At 37.2% G+C, this 20,875-nt stretch overlaps 1 protein-coding gene across 1 annotated transcript in view; it reads right to left on the minus strand.

The window, feature by feature from the left end:
- The window catches only part of col24a1 (collagen type XXIV alpha 1 chain), an 87,227-nt gene that overhangs the window by 23,158 nt on the left and 43,194 nt on the right, over positions 1-20,875 (minus strand). Inside the window, exons 25-40 of the mRNA XM_030131762.1 lie at positions 19,119-19,172; positions 17,822-17,875; positions 15,631-15,684; positions 15,151-15,204; positions 13,598-13,651; positions 12,021-12,065; positions 9,468-9,512; positions 6,232-6,285; positions 5,589-5,642; positions 5,020-5,073; positions 4,746-4,799; positions 2,721-2,774; positions 2,304-2,411; positions 1,477-1,530; positions 1,039-1,146; positions 496-549 (exon numbers count right to left, since the gene is read on the minus strand). Of these exons, the coding sequence (XP_029987622.1) occupies positions 496-549; positions 1,039-1,146; positions 1,477-1,530; positions 2,304-2,411; positions 2,721-2,774; positions 4,746-4,799; positions 5,020-5,073; positions 5,589-5,642; positions 6,232-6,285; positions 9,468-9,512; positions 12,021-12,065; positions 13,598-13,651; positions 15,151-15,204; positions 15,631-15,684; positions 17,822-17,875; positions 19,119-19,172 (954 nt within the window). The remainder of the gene's footprint in view (positions 1-495; positions 550-1,038; positions 1,147-1,476; positions 1,531-2,303; positions 2,412-2,720; positions 2,775-4,745; positions 4,800-5,019; positions 5,074-5,588; positions 5,643-6,231; positions 6,286-9,467; positions 9,513-12,020; positions 12,066-13,597; positions 13,652-15,150; positions 15,205-15,630; positions 15,685-17,821; positions 17,876-19,118; positions 19,173-20,875) is intronic.

Here is a 20,875-nt window from a genome sequence, read left to right on the forward strand (position 1 = left end):
TGTTCACGTTATGCAATGGATGTAGACATTTCCCTGGCACTGACAACTTTCATTGCAGTCTGTTACAGTATATTTTACTTTATGTCAGCAGTCATTGCATAATTGAAAGCACTGAGTGATAAGAGTATGAGGGTGATAAGGATTAAGTAGTGTCCTCAACTGCGCCATACCCTCTTCTGCACCTGCATTCAAACCCCCACATTGGGATTAAAGCACCATAATGTGGTGATGAGATCTGTATAGAGGTTTCATAATGCAACATAATGGAAATTGATGAGTAAACCTGGAATGGCTTTTTTCAGGCACATATGTTTGCTTTGACTGAACAGAGCTACTTAGATTTAGACTTAGACTAAGAAACCCTGCATTAAGACAGGCAAGTGTAGAAAAAAAGAGTTTATGTAAATTAACATTTTTAACATGTTATAAATGTGTCATATGTTTGTTGTACATGTGAAAATGGTTCTCATAAAACCACAGGGAAAATAAACTCACTGTGTATCCTGGTAAACCGGGTTGCCCTTCTATGCCCATAACTCCAGGTGAACCCTAGAGGAAATGCAGAACACAAGGTCAAAACCAAATTGTCATTGAGTTCATGTGCTTGTTCCTCTGTTCTAAGTGAAACCTTGGCCTCAAACACACATCCATACAGACTCGATCCTCTAATCAGAGTCATTTTATTATGATTGGGACAAAAATAATTTCTTTAGCTATAACAACTTGAGAAAGACAAAAAGACGAATACCCTCAGTTTTGAAAAGTAATGATATTTTTTACATTCTTTATCAAACCAGTACAGGGCATCTACTTACAAATTCTTAAATTGTTCACATCATCAGACATAATTTGCTCAAGACTGTTACAATGTTGAGGGTCAGGATGTCCAATCTACAAGTGGTACAAATTCATCATCTCATTTTTCTGTGCTTGTTTATTATACTGTCGTACATATAACTAAAACAGTTAAATATGCATAATGAAAACTGAACTGGACTACAATAACCAAGAAGAAAGACAGGATAAATGGGAACTAACTGGTGGGCCACGAGTTCCTCTGGCACCTTTCAACCCTGGCTCTCCTGGCTGGCCAATTTCTCCTCGTGTTCCAGTCTCACCAACAATACCTGGAGGCCCTCTCTCTCCCTGAAAAGAGAAAGAAAAACCCCACTTACAGTGTGATAACAGTTCCTCATAACAGGTGGAAAGTCACCGTTCATCCCCTCATAACAGCAGATATGTTATTCTGTGGAACTGTCCTTCAATTAGAAAGCAAACATATACTAGTTGCAGACCCATCTTTAATGTTGGTTCTAGTGGTTAGGTCTATTTGTTTTCAGAAAATGATTCAATAACTGAACATTTACTCAAAATTTAAGCAGGTCATGCAATATTCCTCAGGAATTCTCTGTAAAAACTCAAATGTCTATAAAGAGTTTTGGAGTTTGAAAAAGAGCTGGTGAAGAAGTTCTTTACCTTCTTGCCATGGCGTCCTCTGTTCCCTGGAGGTCCCAATTTTCCTTCTGGCCCCTTTAAGATGAACACAATCAATGTGCGATGATATCATGCTGCCACAAGGCAGATGTTGAATGTTTTCCCAGTTTAATTGTTGCTGTGAATAGAACTATGACCCTTTAATATGTAGATTTTAATATTTTGTAATTAATTTTATCAAAACCTTTATGAGATCTGACAGTTGTTTACACAAAATGAAATAACAGGTTTTCCACAAAGCTTTACAACTGTTCCTGTGAGTTATCTACTAAAACACAATTCCTTTGCGGTAACAGTAACCTTCCTGCCCATGGATCTGAACTTAAAGGAGACTTTAAATGACATTTATCAAACAGTGCTTAATGTCCACAATCCCTTTACTGCCCCAGTGGCCCCTGGTCTTTGTTTAGGAGAAGGCTGACCCCTAGTGGGGTACAACATAAAGACATTATCATCTGAAAATTACTTGCTCCATATTTGAAGGTGAGATTAGTTAATCTGTTTGTTAGAGAAACATATTTTCATGCCCTAACCATCTCTGCCAACTCTTACACAAAAAAAACACCATGAAAAGCAGAGGAATAATTTCTGTATAAACACAAATCGACCTGACCATCTTCTTTTTTTTTTTTCAAACTCTGCAAGTATATGTTTTTTCAATCAGAGATTCAATTAAATAATAAAGAATTTCACAATTCATAAGAGTATTCTTAGGAGTAGGCAGAGGAACAACCCATGAAAGTGGGATTCATTAGAAAAAGCTTGGAAAACAAATGAACAAGATAATAATAACTGAAAAAAAGACTTACACGAAAGCCCTGTTTTCCAGGCCCTCCAGCTGGTCCTGGAGGCCCAGCGTCTCCTTCTACCCCTTTATCCCCTGGTTCTCCTCTTGGTCCAGGATCACCAGGTTCACCCTGACAGGAGACAAAGACAACACAGGTAGTTTACACATGATATAGTTTTATATCTATTCACAGCTATCAGATAACCTGTGGAATTCAGAGGGACAGATTAGAGATATTTGGTGAAAGGTTTGATTTCCATTATCTTTAACTAAACTTAATATGAAATCCATCAATTCTGTTCAAAGTTGTCAGGAGTGTTGCCTTGTTTTGCTATGATAACACTCACCATAAGGCTAAGTTCACCTATTTGGCTACAAGGTTACCTTTTCATAAAAGAGGGAAATTAAGTGAAAAAATATTGGCCTTTGCTCTGTTTACCTTGGGTCCATCTTTCCCTTGAGGCCCATCTTCTCCAGGAGGACCAGGAGCACCCTATAAACAAAAAAAACATTACATTTATATCATTCCAACATTAGCTCACTATAATGTTGTACAATGTCCTCACTAGTTAGTTAAAGCCTTTAAAAAAACATTAAAAAAAATACAAAATGTTGAAAATGGATATTTATTGATATTTTGATATTATTAAACTAACATATAATTTTGGTCTCCCTTGTCATGTTGTTAAGATGTTCCATTTTGGAAGCAGCTTTGGCGTAGTGAGATATCTGACTTTGTAAGTGAATTAGGGTTGGACCAATGGACAATTATCATGATGCTGAATTATCATTGCGACCCCCACTGCAACCAGAAGAAAAGGTCTTAATAAAGCTTTTTTCACACGGGGAGTCTGTGGTGTCCACAGCTGACCATTTGCTCATCTGCAGGTGAGTAAATAGTGAGACATAAGTCCACAGTTTAGATTTCTGTATAATGCCAAAGAAGTTTTGTCTTCAATAGCTTACAGCTCAGTGGGGGGGGGGGGGGGGGGGGGGGGGCGCGCAGGAGCCTCATGATGCTGTTAGTGAGCCTTTGTTCAAAAAAGCTTGAAAAACACTGGGCTACAGTAACTAAACTCCTCTAACAGTTTACTCTATGTTTTTACCTCTAAGACATACATTTAAATGCCTCAGTTGACAAGCTATTTTGAAAACATCACATTTCCACAAAAACAATCATATATCATATACTGTAAAGTAGACCCGTGCAGCTGGGCTTTCTCTTTTTCTTCTTTTTCTCTCTCCCTCACCTCAGATGGGACAGAGTGAATGTTGTATTTTTTTTTTTTTTCTTTTTTAGAGTTTAGTTTATTTCGAATATGCAACAAGACAAGTAATCTTACTTAGTCCTTAGAAATAAAACAGGTAATAAGAAGTCATGGAAAAAAACAAAAACAAAACTTATACATATACATGACTTTATTTGCACATTCAAAAGGAAGTGGGAGGAAGTAAAACTTATTTAATCCCACCCCTTCTCCACACAACAGTATATCCTTTAGTTTTCTATCAGCATAATAAATGAAAAATTACGTCCTTTAGATCTTTTCTAAGTAATTCACCTCACTTATTATCCTCACATACACACCCACATTGACATTGACAGATTAGCTTCTGTGGATTGAAGTAGTCCTTACACCTTTTGCTAGTAACAGAATCATAGAATAACACACTCTTCATGTTGGTACACACTTTAAATTAGGCTAGAATACTGTAACAGTATACGGCTACATGAAGTGTGTGAACATAGCATCTTAAGATGCACCTGTGCCCCCCAAATTAGCAATAGCGATGTGAATTTTCAAGAACAAATTAGTTTTTGCTTTGTGATAGAAAGTGGGGAATGCTTCTACTACTTCAACCCTGATCACTCATGAATAGTGCCTTTTCATTTTGCTGAGACATGGTGCAGTTTGGCATGTTCTTTCCATCCAGTCACCCATGTCAAACTACCAAAAAGGTGAAATATAAAACAATACATCACATAATATGCAAGACTCACTGAAAATGACTTAAAACACCCTGACTGCATTAATAAATATGGTGAGTGATAACCCAGAGAGGACATCTGCACTGAGGAGAGTGCGCAGACACACAGAATAGCACATATCCCATATGATCCCTCATGTAGACACTACTAGAGAATTTCAATTAACAGAATGATTAAATTTGTTATCTCCTTCAAATATAAAATGAAGCTAGTAAACATAGGCAAGGGATTTTCTTTTTGAAAATCCATGTTAAAGTATGTCAAATTTAATTATGTGAAAAGGACAGCAAGACAGGACAAGCAGTAAGTGTTATTGTTATAGTTCATCAGACAAAAACTATTTCATCACCCTGCCCTCCTCTGCAGGGGGATTAGACCTCCTCATCAAACTGAGTTGGAGCAAATAAACCGCTGGGATAGAATTACCCAAACAAAAAGAAGGAAGGGATTAGGGATTTGTTTGCAGTCACTCACCCTCATTCCTTCTTGTCCTTGCTCTCCTTCAGGTCCTACAGGCCCAGCATCACCCTGCAGAGACACACAACACAAAGCAGAGCTGTGTGAAGGTCAAACATACAAACACCACACACAGTTAGCTACACCTAAGGCTACGCTCATTTCAGGTCCACGTTGACTGAGCAAGTTCATGGCTGTCCACATTGCTGGAGGGTGGTGAGGGTTGCAGCTTTACATGACAAATGTTTTCTAGAATTTAAGAGTAGGACGGATGATGAGAGGTTGTACTGACCTTTAACCCTGGCTCTCCGATGGGACCGGGTTCCCCTTCTCCCCCTGGGCCACCCTGTAATGATAAGACGGACGAGCACAGACATGAGGAATACAGAATTTGGCCTTTAATGTAAAAATAAGTATAGATTGCAAAACATGAAAGTACAAAATAATTGATTTTTTTAGGGTCACCGACACAGTCACGGAAAAAAATTATTAGATCATCCTTGTTTTTTTCAATTTCTTGTTCATTTTAATGCCTGGTACAACTAAAGGTACGTTTGTTTGGACAAATATAATGATAACAACAAAAATAGCTCACAAGAGTTTAATTTAAGAACTGATGTCTAGCCATTTTTCATGGCTTTCTTGATAGTAACCAAAATCACTTAAGTTCTTCCATCAATATCTATGGCATTGAACTGACAAAAACAGTGCTTTTAGGCATTCCATGTTTTCTTTTCTGTCTGTTTTAGTCACATGATTCTCATGGGAGTTAGTACATGATTGCATAACCATTGTTTGTGATGACTTTTGGTGGTCTAATAATTTTTTCCGCGACTGTATTAGTTTAGTTTAATAACTTACTTCAGGTCCTTGCTCTCCTTCAGCTCCAGGCTCTCCAGGAGGTCCTTTGACTCCCTATGAGAAAGTGTGATGAGTGTGATGCGTTAAGGTAACACACAGAATGACAAGGATTTAGGAAGTAAATAAAACTTAAACCTAATAGTAAACCTAATACACAATGTGATCATATAAAGAAACAATAAACACATACAGTTAAAGGATTATCAATGTATTTAATGGGGATGCCTGGAGAAAGGCCAAATGCAAGATGAGACGTAGATTATAAACGTCACCTCTAGCCTCATTCTCAGACTCAATAAATATTTGTATTTGATTCTTTGACACTCTTAATCTCCTTCAGAGTTTGAAGGATTTCCAGGAATTTCAAGAACTTATAAAATACGAAGAGCTAAGATACAGAGTTTTCAGATATTATGTTCATAATGAAGACAAACAAAAAATGGAAAATAAACAAAGGAAAAGCTCAAACAAGAAAATTCTCCCTCAAGAAAATTCATCACAGGAGACACTAAAACAGTTTATTTAAAATTTTTAAACGCCACTGATTCTCTGAGTTTTATGACACAAGACGGGTTGGTTTTAGTAATGTGAATTTTCTGCATTTTTCTGTATCAATGTAAGAGTTAGGATGCAGCATACATACTGGTTCACCATGGGGTCCTTTCTCTCCAGAGCTGCCGGGTATACCTGGTTTACCCTAGAAACACGTACAATCATGAGCTAAATACAATTTCAGTCATGCATTTGCATAATAAAAAAAAACAAAAAACATGAGAAACGCAGCCTCCTCTTGTCTTTGCCATGTGACACACCACAAACATGATAAGTGAGTCTAATATTTCAGTGTTTCCAAATACCCACAGACACAACACTGAATCTCTATAATTCAATACTCTTCAGTTCAAGGTGTTATGGCTTTTCTGAAATGTTAGATTATTTTTGCTGTACTGTAGATATTGAGTTGCCAAGTTTAGAAAACACAACTTTTTTCAGATTTGAGCTCCGAAGTGAACCTCACCAACCGCTGTCATAACAAGATTTCATGACGTGCAATAATGTGAGTTGTGTGAATCAAAAAACAAATAACACATACATGGCCTTAAATATATTAGAAATATAAGTACAAATAAAGCACTTCATCATGTTAATCTGTCAAATGTCTTTAAAGACTGAAGCAGCATAAAAAAGATGGGAAAACAAACATAAAAGTTGAAACACTGCATTACAATACAGTCATAACTCTTTTGTAATGTAAAGGAGTAGAATAATGGTCTTAAGAGAACACATTGTATTGAATTAAAAAATCTATGAGGAAATAATAATAATTGTTTTGACTAAAAGAACCAAAAAATGATGAGGAATTAGAATCAGCAAAAATAAAATAATGACATAAAAAAATAAATACAAAATAAAAATTAATTATCTTTCCAAACACAAGATGGTGCTATACATCCAGTGGTGGCAAACCAGATGATGACCTCCAGGAGTCAAAAAGCTCGTGTCACAGCAGGTAGGTAAGTTTGTCAAACTTGATCTCAATTGGCAAATGCTGACACTGTATAAATGGGTTTCATTTGGTATCCCAGTGTTTTATATGGGTTCTACCAGAGAGAAAAGCTTTTATTCTAGAATGAAGGTGAACACACAAAAAGATCTGAGCTTCAAACATATTACAACCTGATCAAATGCAGAGGTTCTTAGTAGGTCCATGAAGAACTTGTTACAACTACTTCTGTGTGTGCTTCACTTTACAGTATGTGTTCATGAATGCATGTGTTTAGGTGTGCAGCTGGCTGCACTATATGTGGGCCAGGCATGCACATGTCCATGTGTGCACTTGTGTATAGAGTAATTACGAACCAAATCAACATGTCAAATGTTAAGCCAGTACATGATCAAAGGAAGTGGAAAGAAGCTCATTTGTTGGTGGAAAACAAGACAAACAACTCTGGGAGGGTGAAACACTGCTTAAACTTGCAGGTGATAGAGCTTTTCTCTGACTGGGGATCATTCTTTGTAAGTGCCGGCATAAAAGCATAAAACTAAGTCCCCCACTAGATGAATAATGTGGATATAATGATTACTACTAGATCGTTAGACACACCACATGGATCTGCTTTTGGATCTGTTTTTGATCTGATTTGTGTATTGTCTTTCTGTGGAAAATCAGTTATTTAATCCCTAAAAGTTCAAACGCATGTCAAAACTATTATTAATCACTTGCTTGATAGCATTGGCAGAAGAAGCTGGCTTTGTAAATTTGTTTTACATGGCACTTGATCAAGAAAATGTGGCCAATGTTACTGCCTTTGTATGATGCTTCTGAAAAGAAAACATTTCCCCAGGACGCCTGTGGTTTGCTTCTGAGTACATATCTTTGTCAAAGTTTTTCAGTGATCAAATTTAAGAAATCCTCTTAAAAATGCGTATAAGGTTAACACATATTTGACCACCATCGTCCTTGGATTTTCGTCTATAATACCATGTTTAACAGCATGTATTATTCAGAAAAATGTGGTTATTAGTAATGCTCTAACATAAAGATGAACTTTAAAGTCTTGTCTAATAGATAATATCTACAATGCACTAGGGATGGGGACATTCACCAATTTGAATTGGTGGTTGGAGACAGACGTTTGCGATGCGACTGCACCAGCAGCTTCAGTGTGCATCGGATACAACTGCCGGCTAAATGCACAATGTGTCTTTCTTAGTCTGTCTGCATCGGTAAAACCCATGGTTACATCGATTATTACATAGTTTATCTCCCCTGCACTTCTCTGCTGTTTTCGAGGTGCCTTGAACGCACCATCACTATCTTTTGGCATTTTGTTATTAAAACATACTGGAGCTGGATGGCACAACTGCAGTTAGTAAACAGCAAGCATAGAGGGAAGCAAGACAAGTGAAGAGGAGATATTCAGTGTTCCTTTTTTTTATTAATAGGCCAAAAAAAAATTGCCTAAATAAATGTATTGTATAAGTAGAGAATGAGATGAAAAACAAATGTAATGAAAAAAACATTTTTTGATCATGAATTAGTGTTTATCAAGAATAAAACAATCCTCTGTCTGTACCATATTGAGTTGCATCTTCTTTTTAAGTTGGTCTCATTGTTTGCTTTATAGAAAACAATCAAGTATCAGATACATCCTTCACAGGGAAAGAGAAAGGAAAAAATAATTGTGATGTTTAGAAACCACATGTAGGCTTGTAAGTTCTTTGTATTGTGTTGAATCGTTTTGAATCGCATCATGAATTGTATCGAACTGAATCGCATTGTATAAAGTCAAATTGTTGTCAAATCATTAATGAATCGCATCACTTTGTGAACAGGGGTGAATCGTACTGCATCATATCGTCAGGGGGCTTCACTGTATTGTTAATGTATCGTATTGCTGGCAGCGTATCGAGATGGGTCTCGAATCGGCCTCAGTGGTAGGGATTCACATCCCTACAATGCACTAATGAAAGGGACAACACGGAGAATTACACACACTATCTGTTTTACCCATGTAAACAAAGGTTTATGTCATGTAAAAGGGCTGTGTTTAACTGTAATCATTACAAATTGGTAAACACTAAATTAATAGCCTGCACATACATAACAGAGGAGATGAGTAAGAGGAATACAGTCACATGTATTTAATTATGAACACTGAAACACTGTGCACTAATAAACACCTTGGGCTCTGTGCCTGTAGTAGCTCTGTCCCTCTGAGTAATAATTACATAGGTAAAAACAGGATGTGGGAATGGTTTACAAGTCTGTTTGTTGCGGTACCTGTAGTGATGTTTCTTACAAGAATTAAGAGGATAATTAAAGCTCTGAAAAGAAACGCACCAGAAAAATGTAATGATAGGCCAAACATTACTCACAGGTTTCCCAGGAAGGCCCCTCTCTCCTGGACTGCCGGCTTTACCCTTCAAAGAAATTAAATCAATATTTGAATGATTAAAATGCAGTTTAAACGAAACCAATGCATTTAAACATTGAGAAAACATCTGCAACATAATTACTGATGGCCGTTTTTGTTCACTTCATTTAATTATTTTGTTGTTCATTCTTTTTGTGTTGCCGTCAAGGATGTATGCATATATTCATTTATTTTTTGTATGCCTGACTGTTGTGTGGAGAAGGGATGGGATTAAATAAATTACACTTATTCCCACTCCTTTTGGAATATGCGAATTAAGTCATTATGTTTTCATGTTTATGTAAAAGTTTTCATGAAATCTGTTTTATTTCTAGGCACTAAGGTGAGATTATTTTGTGGTTTGTTGCATATTTGAAATAAACTGAAACTGAACTGATCTAACATATCTGATGATAGCTGCTTTTATAGGGGCTGACTATGATACAGTATTTTTATGTATATTGTTTAAAGGTTGTATATAGGAAGCAGCTATATGCTATATATATATATATATATATATATATACTTTATGAGTCCAAGATAAATATTTATATGAGCATTTTTGGATAGCTGGAGCTGGCAATGAAATATCTATTTAAACAAACCATCATGCACATATTTGAAGCTGGAATTCATTTCACTCAGGAAGATCAGTCTGATGTAGCATAAAAGTTGACTTTTATCATGCCACCCCCCCTCAGGAAACCTAGCTCAAGTTTCCTCACGCTGGCAGAGGTACTTAGTTATTGCATTTGGTATAACCTGATACAGGGGGAGAAGACAAAGGCTCAGTCTGCAAATAAACACGTTTAAAAGCCCACCGAGTGTTTACAGTGACCTAAGGGTGATATGGGTGATGTTTGGAATTACATGTGGTAATGCATTTTCCATGCATCTTCAAAAGGGATGTGCTTGTTAACCCAGATCCCACAGGATGATGCCTTTTGTAATGACAGTGATTACTCTTGGCTTGGGATAACTGAGGGCAGATATAACGTTACCTTGTCATTTGTTAAGAGCCTGGAGCCTATAGCCAGGAATGACATGTGTTATACATTAAAGTTTTATAGCACCTGAAACATTTATCAGTCAGAAGGTGTTTTAACGGAAAATTTTGAGTACAAAATGAGGCCCACAATTTGGTAACATGTTATCAGCTGGTACTGACTTCATTTAGGCGTGCACAGCAAGACCTGTCTCCTCATTTACCTGAAAGTAAGTCTGGCACTGTACATCACTCTGGAATACGAGTAAAAACCTGCAGAGTTTTTGTTTGTCTAGTTTGTATGCTTTCTAACAAATCTGACTTGGTTAAACTATGACTCTTGAAATGTTGCCATTTCTTTTCACAACACTTAAACAACATTTAGAGACTGAGGACGCTATTTGATTAAGCATTTCAGGTTGAATTTTGTCTTAACATGTGGAACAATGCAGGGTATTCACTGTAACATTTTTGTTTTAGACATGCATGTGCAAATTTTTTTAAATTTATTTTTTACAGTATCTTGTCAATCTCCACATGGGTGTCCATGGGAAGGCTCTCCCTTTGAAACTGTGAAATTGCAGTATGTGTTCCTCAACAGTCTCAATGTACTTTTCAACTTTACAGGTACCATCACAGAAGAAGTGCAAATGAACCCTGCTTTATGCACTGATACAACCCCAGGCCATCACAGACTCTAGTTTCTCTTTTTATTACTGGTAACAGTCTGAATTGTATTTCTACTCCTTGAGACCACTGAATTTTTTTCAAAAAATGCTTTAAAATACAGATTTTTTTACCCTAATATACACTTCCTCTAAGAGACCGTCTATGCCAGATACATCTGAGCCCAGGGAGCTTGACAACCCCTCTGGAAACAGGAATGATAATGCTTCCTTTAAGTTAAGTTTTAACCGGCAGATGGAACTGCATTTTCTACATTTGCTATGGTACACGTTTCTCTCAGCTAGACAGATGACAGTTCCTGAAGCATCACTGCATGAGAGATCACAGATCACAGTTGGTCAGCTTACACTTGCAGCCTTAGCCTTTATCCACTGAAATACACTCAAATTCCTTGAATCATTTAATTATGTTCTGCATCTGTAGGGGGTGAAAGAGCCAAATCCCTTCTTATCTGAAATATTTAATATTACTGTTGAATATTTCAATAATCTGACACATTTGTTAACAAATTGACTATCCTCAGCCATGTTTTCTAAAGGATGAGACCTTCCTGGATGCTGCTTTTGCAACAGATCAACAAACCATGGTGACACTGTTATTTACTCATTTTAATCCATTACTTGCCCTAAATTGCCCCTGTTCAAACTTTTTTTACAATGCATTGTAGGCTTGAATGCCAGGAATGGTTATTTACAAATGAAATGAAATGACCAGTCAGAATATGAAAAATGTAGTCTTCATACTGTCTACAATGAAATACAAGTCAAAATTCCATGTTGCCCCATCCTTTTATTAATTGTGGGGTTGTAGGTTTCTACAGTGTACAATACACTAGTTACTTACTATGAATCCTGGCTCGCCTTTTTTCCCGATGTCACCCCTTTCCCCCTGAAAACAAACAAACAAATAAAGTACAGGACTTTGTAGCAGACAGTAGAATTGCTAACAAAAGAATGTGGACAAAAATGGAATGACTAAAGAAATGGGTGATGACACAAAAAAGAAAATACATCCATTTGATGAGTGATTTGGAACGTTGCTATTTGAGGTCAGCACTTACAATTAGAGACAATATACAGATTTTTACCTCCACCAAGGAGGTTATGTTTTTGTCGGCGTTGGTTTGTCTGTCTGTCTGTCTGTGTGCAAGATAACTCAAAAAGTTATGGATGGATTTGGATGAAAATTTCAGGAAATGTTGATACTGGCCCAAGGAACAAATGATTAAATTTTGGTGGTGATCGGGGGTGGGGGGCCACTAATCGGCCTTGGTGGAGGTCTGAGCTCTCCAAGTGCTTCTAGTTTTTTCAGTAAATGCACAGAGTAACACATACATGCAGCTTGTTTTCCTAATCTTAACTGTATATATCCTATATTACCTGTATATATCCTAATTTGTTGTAAATATTTCTCATCTGTAGTACAGAGCTAACTTTTGTATATTTCAGTAGTTTTAGTAGTATACGTCTATTTAATATCTTATCTTGTAGCTTTTTGCAAATGCCTATATTTCTCAGTATTTTGTGTGATATTTTAAGATAAGATAAGATAAGATATTCCTTTATTGATCCCACAATGGGGAAATTCACAGTGTTATCAGCAGCATGAAACATACACACAACATGCACATACACGTAAGAGCAGTCATATAAATTTGAATAAGACTGACTAATTTAAGACTTAAGTCTTTTCTGCACTACATGTCTTTGCTGCTAAACAGAACAGAGCTGCTGAACTGATTTTCATTGTTCCCGTGACAGTGACAATAAAGATCTATTCCAATGAATAAACCAGAGCATAACTTGTAATTGACAACAACACTGCTTGTGAGTTTAGATGATGGTTATTACTGACAGGAGGAGTGGTTTCATGCAAATTCAACAGATTCATTCCACTTCCACATGTTTAGAGTGTAAATCTAAATTTTGGGATATTCTGTATTTTATGGATAATTTGACTTTGTCTGTATCTGATCTTATTAATATAATCATTCTTTTGTGTAAAAATCATATTCATTGCAGTAAATGGAAAATTCTAAGCCCTGCTTTAATTGGTTCAAAAATGATTTCAAACTGTTTTTTTTTTCATCACTTCAAAAAAACTAAGTCTCATTAATCAGCCAAAGAAGTTACATGCTGAAATTAAGCAACATTTGTTGTTTTGACCTTTTTAGTCTTGCTACAGCGGTTTTTAGATTATACTTGTTATACTGTTTTCCCTTTTTGTTCTGTTTCATTTCTTTCATTTGTTGACTTGTCATAGAAGTTGTGTTACTTTACATGCTCCTTTTTGAATCTGTTTCCTGTCATTACTGAAATGTCCTCTATAAGAGTTTGTATATTGTATGTTCTAAAATTCCAATTAAAAAAAAAATCTCAATTTTGATGAAGTTTTTCTCTATATGGTGGGTGTGTTTTTACCTTGGGACCCTCAGGACCTGGTTCTCCCAGGGGGCCATCTGGACCCACTGGCCCCTTAAAAAAATATGGGACATATGATGAAAATCAATTAAAATGACAAATACAACCATTGCTGGACGACATATCAAAGAAGAATGGAAATGTTGAGAGCTTGGACGACAAAGTAATTAGTCTGTATTCTTTGTGCGAGGTTCCAACTGCTCTCACAAATATTCCAAGGTTTCCCAGCCCTGCTACACAACCACACAGGTAGAGTGATAAAGATCTGTAAATACAACCAAAGACCCTCCTGTTTTCCTTTGTCTGCTCTTTTGAGTCGTCTTTTGCTATTAGCCTATCTGTCTTTTCCATCTTGTCACTTCCTTTATATGACTACCTTTGGTGAATCTCCATCTGCTGCTATTTTGTCTGTGCCTCTAGCTCTAACTTAAGACTCCCTTCCTTATCAGGTCACTGTGCTTTGTTGAAGATTCCAGGCAGATAAACCTGGCTTTATATTTTCTTTTCAAGTTCTGCCTGTGACCAAAGTCATATTATTTTTGGAAAGATTTGGAGGTGACCACTACTATTGCAATGTGTAGTCTTGTCACTGTCAGCATCAAGTGGTTTATGATCATATAATGCAATATAATTGTAGCAACCCTTCTAGAAAAATGCAGAAAATACATCTCCTACATCTTACAAAAGCCACAAATATAAAAACAGCAAGTACAAAGGAAATTCATTGTTCAGATAATACACTGGCCCTTTCAAGGACAAACACTTCAATACATGTCCTGCATCTAGTCAATGTACTAACAAGTGATTAATCTTAATCTAAAAATAGCACCATGGCAAGTACATGTTCCTTCCGTACAATGGAAATTCACAAACAAGGTTAACAAAATAAGATAGTGCTAATTGGTCTAGACTGTTTATGAGCCGGTAAATTTGAACTAAACTCTTTAAACATAATAATAGGATGATTTACACTTAACGAGTTGGTCTAGAACCTGTTTCATTTATATTCTATCATTTGACAAAACTTCTCAAGTGACATTTTGCTTTCAACATCCCTACACAAATTTTGCTATAATTTGCAAGTTGTCTTTTCAGATATTTAACAGTTTCTTATGTTGTTATGGTCTGTGCAATGAAATCACTGCATGTCCGATGCTGTTACTGCTTGATTAGTTACAAACTGAATTTCTGTCAGGAGGCTAAAACTCAACATTCCGAATCTATCACTGTCATTCACCGCTTAACCACATGGTGTCTCACGAGTATTACCACATCTTTATGTTTGACATTAGTGTCTTTTATATGAGATTCTTGGGGCTCATCAAACAATTGTAAGTACACCTGTAAAGAAGCCAAATGTAAGTACAAACACTCATATTCAAAATGCCACAAAATCTGGAGCTGTGATATTAAACAGATGTTTCATGACATGTTGGTATGACAGGTGAAACTCTCATGATCTCACTTTTAACTGATGATGATTGAGTAGCCAGAATTCTAAACATATGAAGAGGTAATACAACACATAGTCTATAGGTAAAGAGACTTCTTACCCTCCTGCCCTTCGGTCCACCTATGCCTGGACTGCCCCTCTGTCCCTGAGGACCCTAAAAAAGAAGACAATGACAACATGTATGTAAGAGAAACAACAACTTCAAAATGTTGTGGGAAATATGAATAGTCTGTAACAACCCACTCCCCCCCCAAAGGATTCTCCAGCTTAGTTAAAGTTTAAGTTGATCTTGCCATTAAAATGTACAATACTTTACACAGACAAATGTATCAAGCCTGGTCAAATTAAAACTGAATTAAGACTGATTAAAAACTAATGTGCAAAAACGCAAAGAGAACAAAAGCATTTCTCAGCAAAAGGTCATAAAAGGAAAATATTCATCAGTTCTTCAATCATTCAGCTATGAAGGGTGTAAAAGTGTTCAACATTTAAGACACAAGTTTGGTATTTACACATAAATATGCAATGCAAAGAACCACTGTTTGGTATGACACTGTGGTGATGGTGATTGTACACTTACGGGTGCACCTTGCATGCCGATGTCTCCCGGACTTCCTGGTAAACCTGGATAGCCCTTGAAGCAAAACACAAATGATAAACAGCATTAGAAGGTGAAGAAGAAACAGTGTCACTAAAACAATTCTTCAGTGGCATCTGCTGCATAAGTTGAAAATGTGGTGACAATTACATAGCAGCAGTTGTCCAACCTTTTTGGACTAGTGCTTCAGATTTGGCAACAATGGCTAGTGTGGAGACAGCGCAGCAGCAGTGCATGACAGTGCAGTTAAAGCTGGTTACATCTGTAACTGGAAAGGATTACAAATGCCCTGTAGAATTAAATTCTCATACTTAACAGACTTAGAATGTGATCCAGACTCTAAAGAAAAAAACTTGGTGCTACGGTTCTTGTCACAATGCTACTCACCCCCTCCGGCCCTTCCCTGCACTAATCACAAAGTAAGTAACGATGCCACATTAACAAAGAAAGTCATTAAAGACAAAATGTGAGTGTTGCCAAAAAATCTAATCCCTGAAAATCCACTTTAAACAGAAACAGAACTTCATGTCAGCAACATTATAGTCTGTAATGAAACACCCCTAAGTCACCAGAACAGAACTGATACTCCCTGCTAATGTGGCTACATAACTGTGCAAACTGGTTCACACAAATCACAACTCCTTACATAAGTCACAAAGCTTTCTCTCAGAATGAAACACACACAGTGATCCAATCATCTAACTATTCAGCCAGCCAGCCTCCAAATTAGTCATCCGTTCTTCCAGCCAGCCAATCAGTCAGCCTGCAGGCCAGTCTGCCAGCCAGCTAGGTCAAGAGCAGGGCCCAAAGCCACAGACATGGAGTTAGTCCAAGGCCCTAGGATAGTGAAGGATGCAGGCCAGCCTCTCTCTAAGGACCCAGTCAGTGTTACACTAGAAAGCAGAAATACTTCTTCGCTGGACTGTAGCAGTATTTTCTCTGGGTGCAGCAACAGTGTCTGATTTATTTTCTTGCAAACACATTTTCCACAGCAGTGAGTTGGAATTAACTGCAACATTAGTCTGCTATGGTACCCAACAAATACATTTCCAAAATTCCAAATTTTTCCACACCACATTGAAACACTGAAGGGGGTCTGAAAAAACAGAAGTGTTGCTGGTCAAAGAAAATCCCCGTAGAATGTGAGTCCACTGACAGTCCGCTGTAATAATATATTTTATATTCACTGCAAGAAATAGAATATCCTGGAGGTTTCCGAGGGTTGAGGGACACATGGTGTTGTACATGACAGAGATTATAAAGCCCCTTGAAACAAATGTATGCTTTGTGATTCTAGGCTATATAAATAGCACAGACTTCACTCCATAGTGTGACTTTGTTTTCTTAATTTCTTCTGAGCCTGACACTAGGAAGCATGTCCCTAAAATTAATTTTCCTTTGTGTTTTCTTCTACGTTTTTTATTTCTTCCTTCTATTTTCAAGTGAAACACTTGTGAACCCTGAATTACAATGGCAGTGGTATATCAAGCATAAAACTGTATACAAACACCGCTGCTTGAAGATAAATTGCTGGATCTCGGGACAGACTGGGGACTGCCAGAAGAAATTGAAATTAGCCAAAGCTAGTAAGGACCTAATAAGTTCAGAGACAGAGAGGAGAATACACATATGAAGTCTTCAAGTAATGTGGTAAAAGAAACAGAGATGTTACAACTATTAACTAATTAACTATTAACAGTGAATTTCCCCCCTGGGATCAATAAAAATATCTTTATCTGTATCAAACTATTAATTTGAAAAATTACTTGCAGTCACATAATGTTTAGCCAAAGTTTCTGACCAAAAATTACAGTTGGAAAACATTTTCAAACCAATTAATTTTAACAAGATTTTTAGCAACAAAGCATACAATGTAATCAGAACAGTTACTTTATAGATACTTCCAGTGACTGTATTCCATTTCCAGAAAACCATCCTTGCAGATAAATAATGTCTGCCAAAACCTACAAGCAAAGCCTGATTTATTTTTTATATCCATCACCTTTAGACATTATTTGACTGAGTTATGTGTTCAATAGCCATGTAGGTTGCTGTTGCTTTGCTCAACTCTTAGAAAACTTTTTTTTTTTTTCCAATATATGACTCTGGAGTTTACCAACTCTCAGACAAGAAGCAGAGCTTGGCGATATATATCCTTAGTGACTGCACTTACCCTTGGCCCCTTCTCCCCAACTGGTCCTGTTGGACCTGCTGGTCCTCGGTCACCCTGGGAAAGAAGCAGTAACATAAAGAGAGAGCGAGAATCATTAAAATTGCAACCTAAAAGGTCAAGACAGACAGACTCAAAGACAAATTCACTTGCCTTTCTACTAATAAAGAGCTATGAAACTGGAGAGTGGCTTCTTAAAAGCAGAAGGTTAGAGTAACAGCTGGTGGAGCGGAGTTTAATGAGAGCAGGTACTTTAAAACTCAGTTGGTGGCACTGTGAAGTGTCTTAAAGGCAAAGGTAACATTGGGTGAGCTGTAAAGTTAGCTAGGTCATCTTTTTAACCCCTGTAACTACTTATGACAGTGATGGTTTAATCCACCTTCAACAGTGTAACATTTATGACTTTCCACTCAAAGAGATACATTATGAGCAGAATAGTTTTAAGGCTCTGTATTGGAAACATTCACCTAAATGAAAGCGTGATATTGGATTAAATGTGTGTTCATAGTATAAAATGTGAAAGGAATTTGTAGGGTGCCAGGGTATTACTGGTGCTGACAGACTGAACCAGGAGACGGATTTTGAGTAAGAGCAGGCAGAGGACAAGCATGAGTCTGACAAGCAGACAGCTTCCTATCACAAGAACATGTTCTGACACACAGGGGGATTCTGCACAGTAAGGAAAAGTAGAAGAGGTTAAGAGAGAGGAAACAAAAGGGAGCGTTAGCAAAAAAAAAAAAAAAAAAAAAACATCTTTAGGGATAACCAGCCGCACATCAACATCCAAATGGCTGGCAAAATCTCTTCAGCAGTATGGCCACAGAGAACCTTCTAGTATGAGTATAATTAGCACCAAAACTAGAAAAAGACTTTTTATGTGGCTTGAGCCAGTGTGATAGATTCTCCAACCAGAGTTTAGATGACGATGGATTTTTATTTGTTGTAATATGTCAGCATATCTCAACAAAGTGATGGGGGTAAATGTATTGTACGTACCTGAACCCAATTTATCTTAAGAGGAGTGTCAACTACTGTGATTTTCTCAGACATTTATCTCCATATTACTTGCCTCAGTGGTCAGGCAGGTGGCTAAGAGGCAATGCCAGTGACATGGCTTTGACATTATTGTTATTGATGTGGATGTGAAGTGTGTTGAGTGTTTATCTAAGCATGTACTCTGGCCCCTCTGGGGCTTCCAGCCATTGCTGCTTAACACACGCCTAATTATGGGGATCTGCTGGTGAAAAGCAACCACCTGATGTTGACTGACAGCCTAATGACAGAGAGGCACACTCCTTACCTTTTCACCGGGAACTCCTATAACCCCAGCTATCCCAATCAGGCCGACTGGACCCTAGAACAGGAGAGGAGAATTGGAGAGTGTGGGTGGTACAGAAAAGTGGAGAAAAGTGAGTCTGTCTCACAAGCTAAAAATTATCTTTCACTGTTAAGTTTCTTGCAACCTGTCATGACACCTGGACTACAGAGTTCAGAGATGCTCTCTGAACTTTTCTTGTTCAGTAATACTTACGTAAGGCAAAACGGAGGTCTGCTGGCTTGACATACAAACTCATTTGAAAATTCTGATTTATTCACACGATAACTCCGCTGGCAGCCTGGTTTTTATTACTAAAAATAAGTACATTTTATTATCATATATATTTGAATCAGTTTTTGCTTTGGCAAAGGCAAAATGATAATAATAAAGGATGAATGAACAAAGACCTACAGAGTTGCAGTTTTTAAATCTTTCAAAGGCCTGTGAATCATTTATTTGATATCTCTGAATTCAACTATGCTCTTGGCCGAAGGCAAGAATAACATTAATTTTGGTGCATGGGGAATAGGAGCGTAGTAATTTCACAGCGTAATGTTTATGATAGATGGCTCCAAGAAGATACATACTACTTAGTACAGGAGTCTTCATGGGGAATCCTAATGTAAATGTGAGTTATCAGTAGAGCTTAACCACTTCCAGATCAGATGGCTGGAAAAGGGGCTGTGGTTTGGACTGGTGCCAGCTTCTCCTTGGAGAATCTAGAGCTCCTGTAACACTTGGCCAAGTAGATCTGAAACTTGGACCGGCACCAGTATGTCATGTGTCCTGTCATATGTTTCTTTACTTTGGTTAAAAATGCACAAAAATGATAAATATTATCACATCTATGTCTGACATAAAGTTAGAATTACAAAGAATTTGTAGTGAACAGATGACAGAGGTAATGTATAACACACAAATCACAAGCATGCAAAGGGTATACTACCATAACTATTTAATTTAAATGGACTGCAAGGTTTTTGTATTAATTTAATAATTCCTATTGTATGACAGTCCCGCTGAAGACTGTTTTCTTTCCGACCAAATACAAAAGCCAGAGCAGTCAGACAGTGGCTGTTGGCGGTTGTGAGGTCCATTTTCCATTGCTGTGTTCCATCTTCGCACAATGATATATTTAGATAGTTGACAATATTTATGACTGCTGTTTTAACTGTCACTTAATCACTCTACAGCGCTACAAGCTGTTCTTCATGAGCTGTTATTTTAAAAGCTTTAAGTCTTCTTTACCTTCCTAGCTTTTTACAGTAGCTATAAAGGACAAAAAAGGGTAAAGGCATACAGACATAAAGAAGCTCAAAGTTTAATGTGACAGGTTGACAAAGCGAGTGAGTCAAAAAAGAAGCAGAACACTATGTACACACTAAGATTTATTCCATTTGTTTTTCCTTAACTTGCTGTGACTAAAATGCTGACAGCCTCAAAGTGTAACTCGTGTATCATCACCTAATTCCCATAAGGCAGTTGAGTAGTGGATTAGTAGCAGTGTCTGTGAGGGGATGCAGCCTGCAGGCATGGGAAAAGGGTCTCTAAATTGATTTCAAATCCCTTAATTGGGACATGAAGTGGGGCAATGTGGTACTCTGTACCATTTCACACTAGGAAATGGTTTAAAAGTGGTTTCCAGATGACAAAGTCTTAACATGGGAGCTTTTACAGTGTTTCCACTGTGATCTTTTTTCTAAGGGGTTAGCTACAACCTGGGCCAAAAAGTATTGCAT

Source organism: Sphaeramia orbicularis, chromosome 4 (genome assembly GCF_902148855.1).
Source record: "Sphaeramia orbicularis chromosome 4, fSphaOr1.1, whole genome shotgun sequence".
NCBI classification, from domain to species: Eukaryota; Metazoa; Chordata; class Actinopteri; order Kurtiformes; family Apogonidae; genus Sphaeramia; species Sphaeramia orbicularis.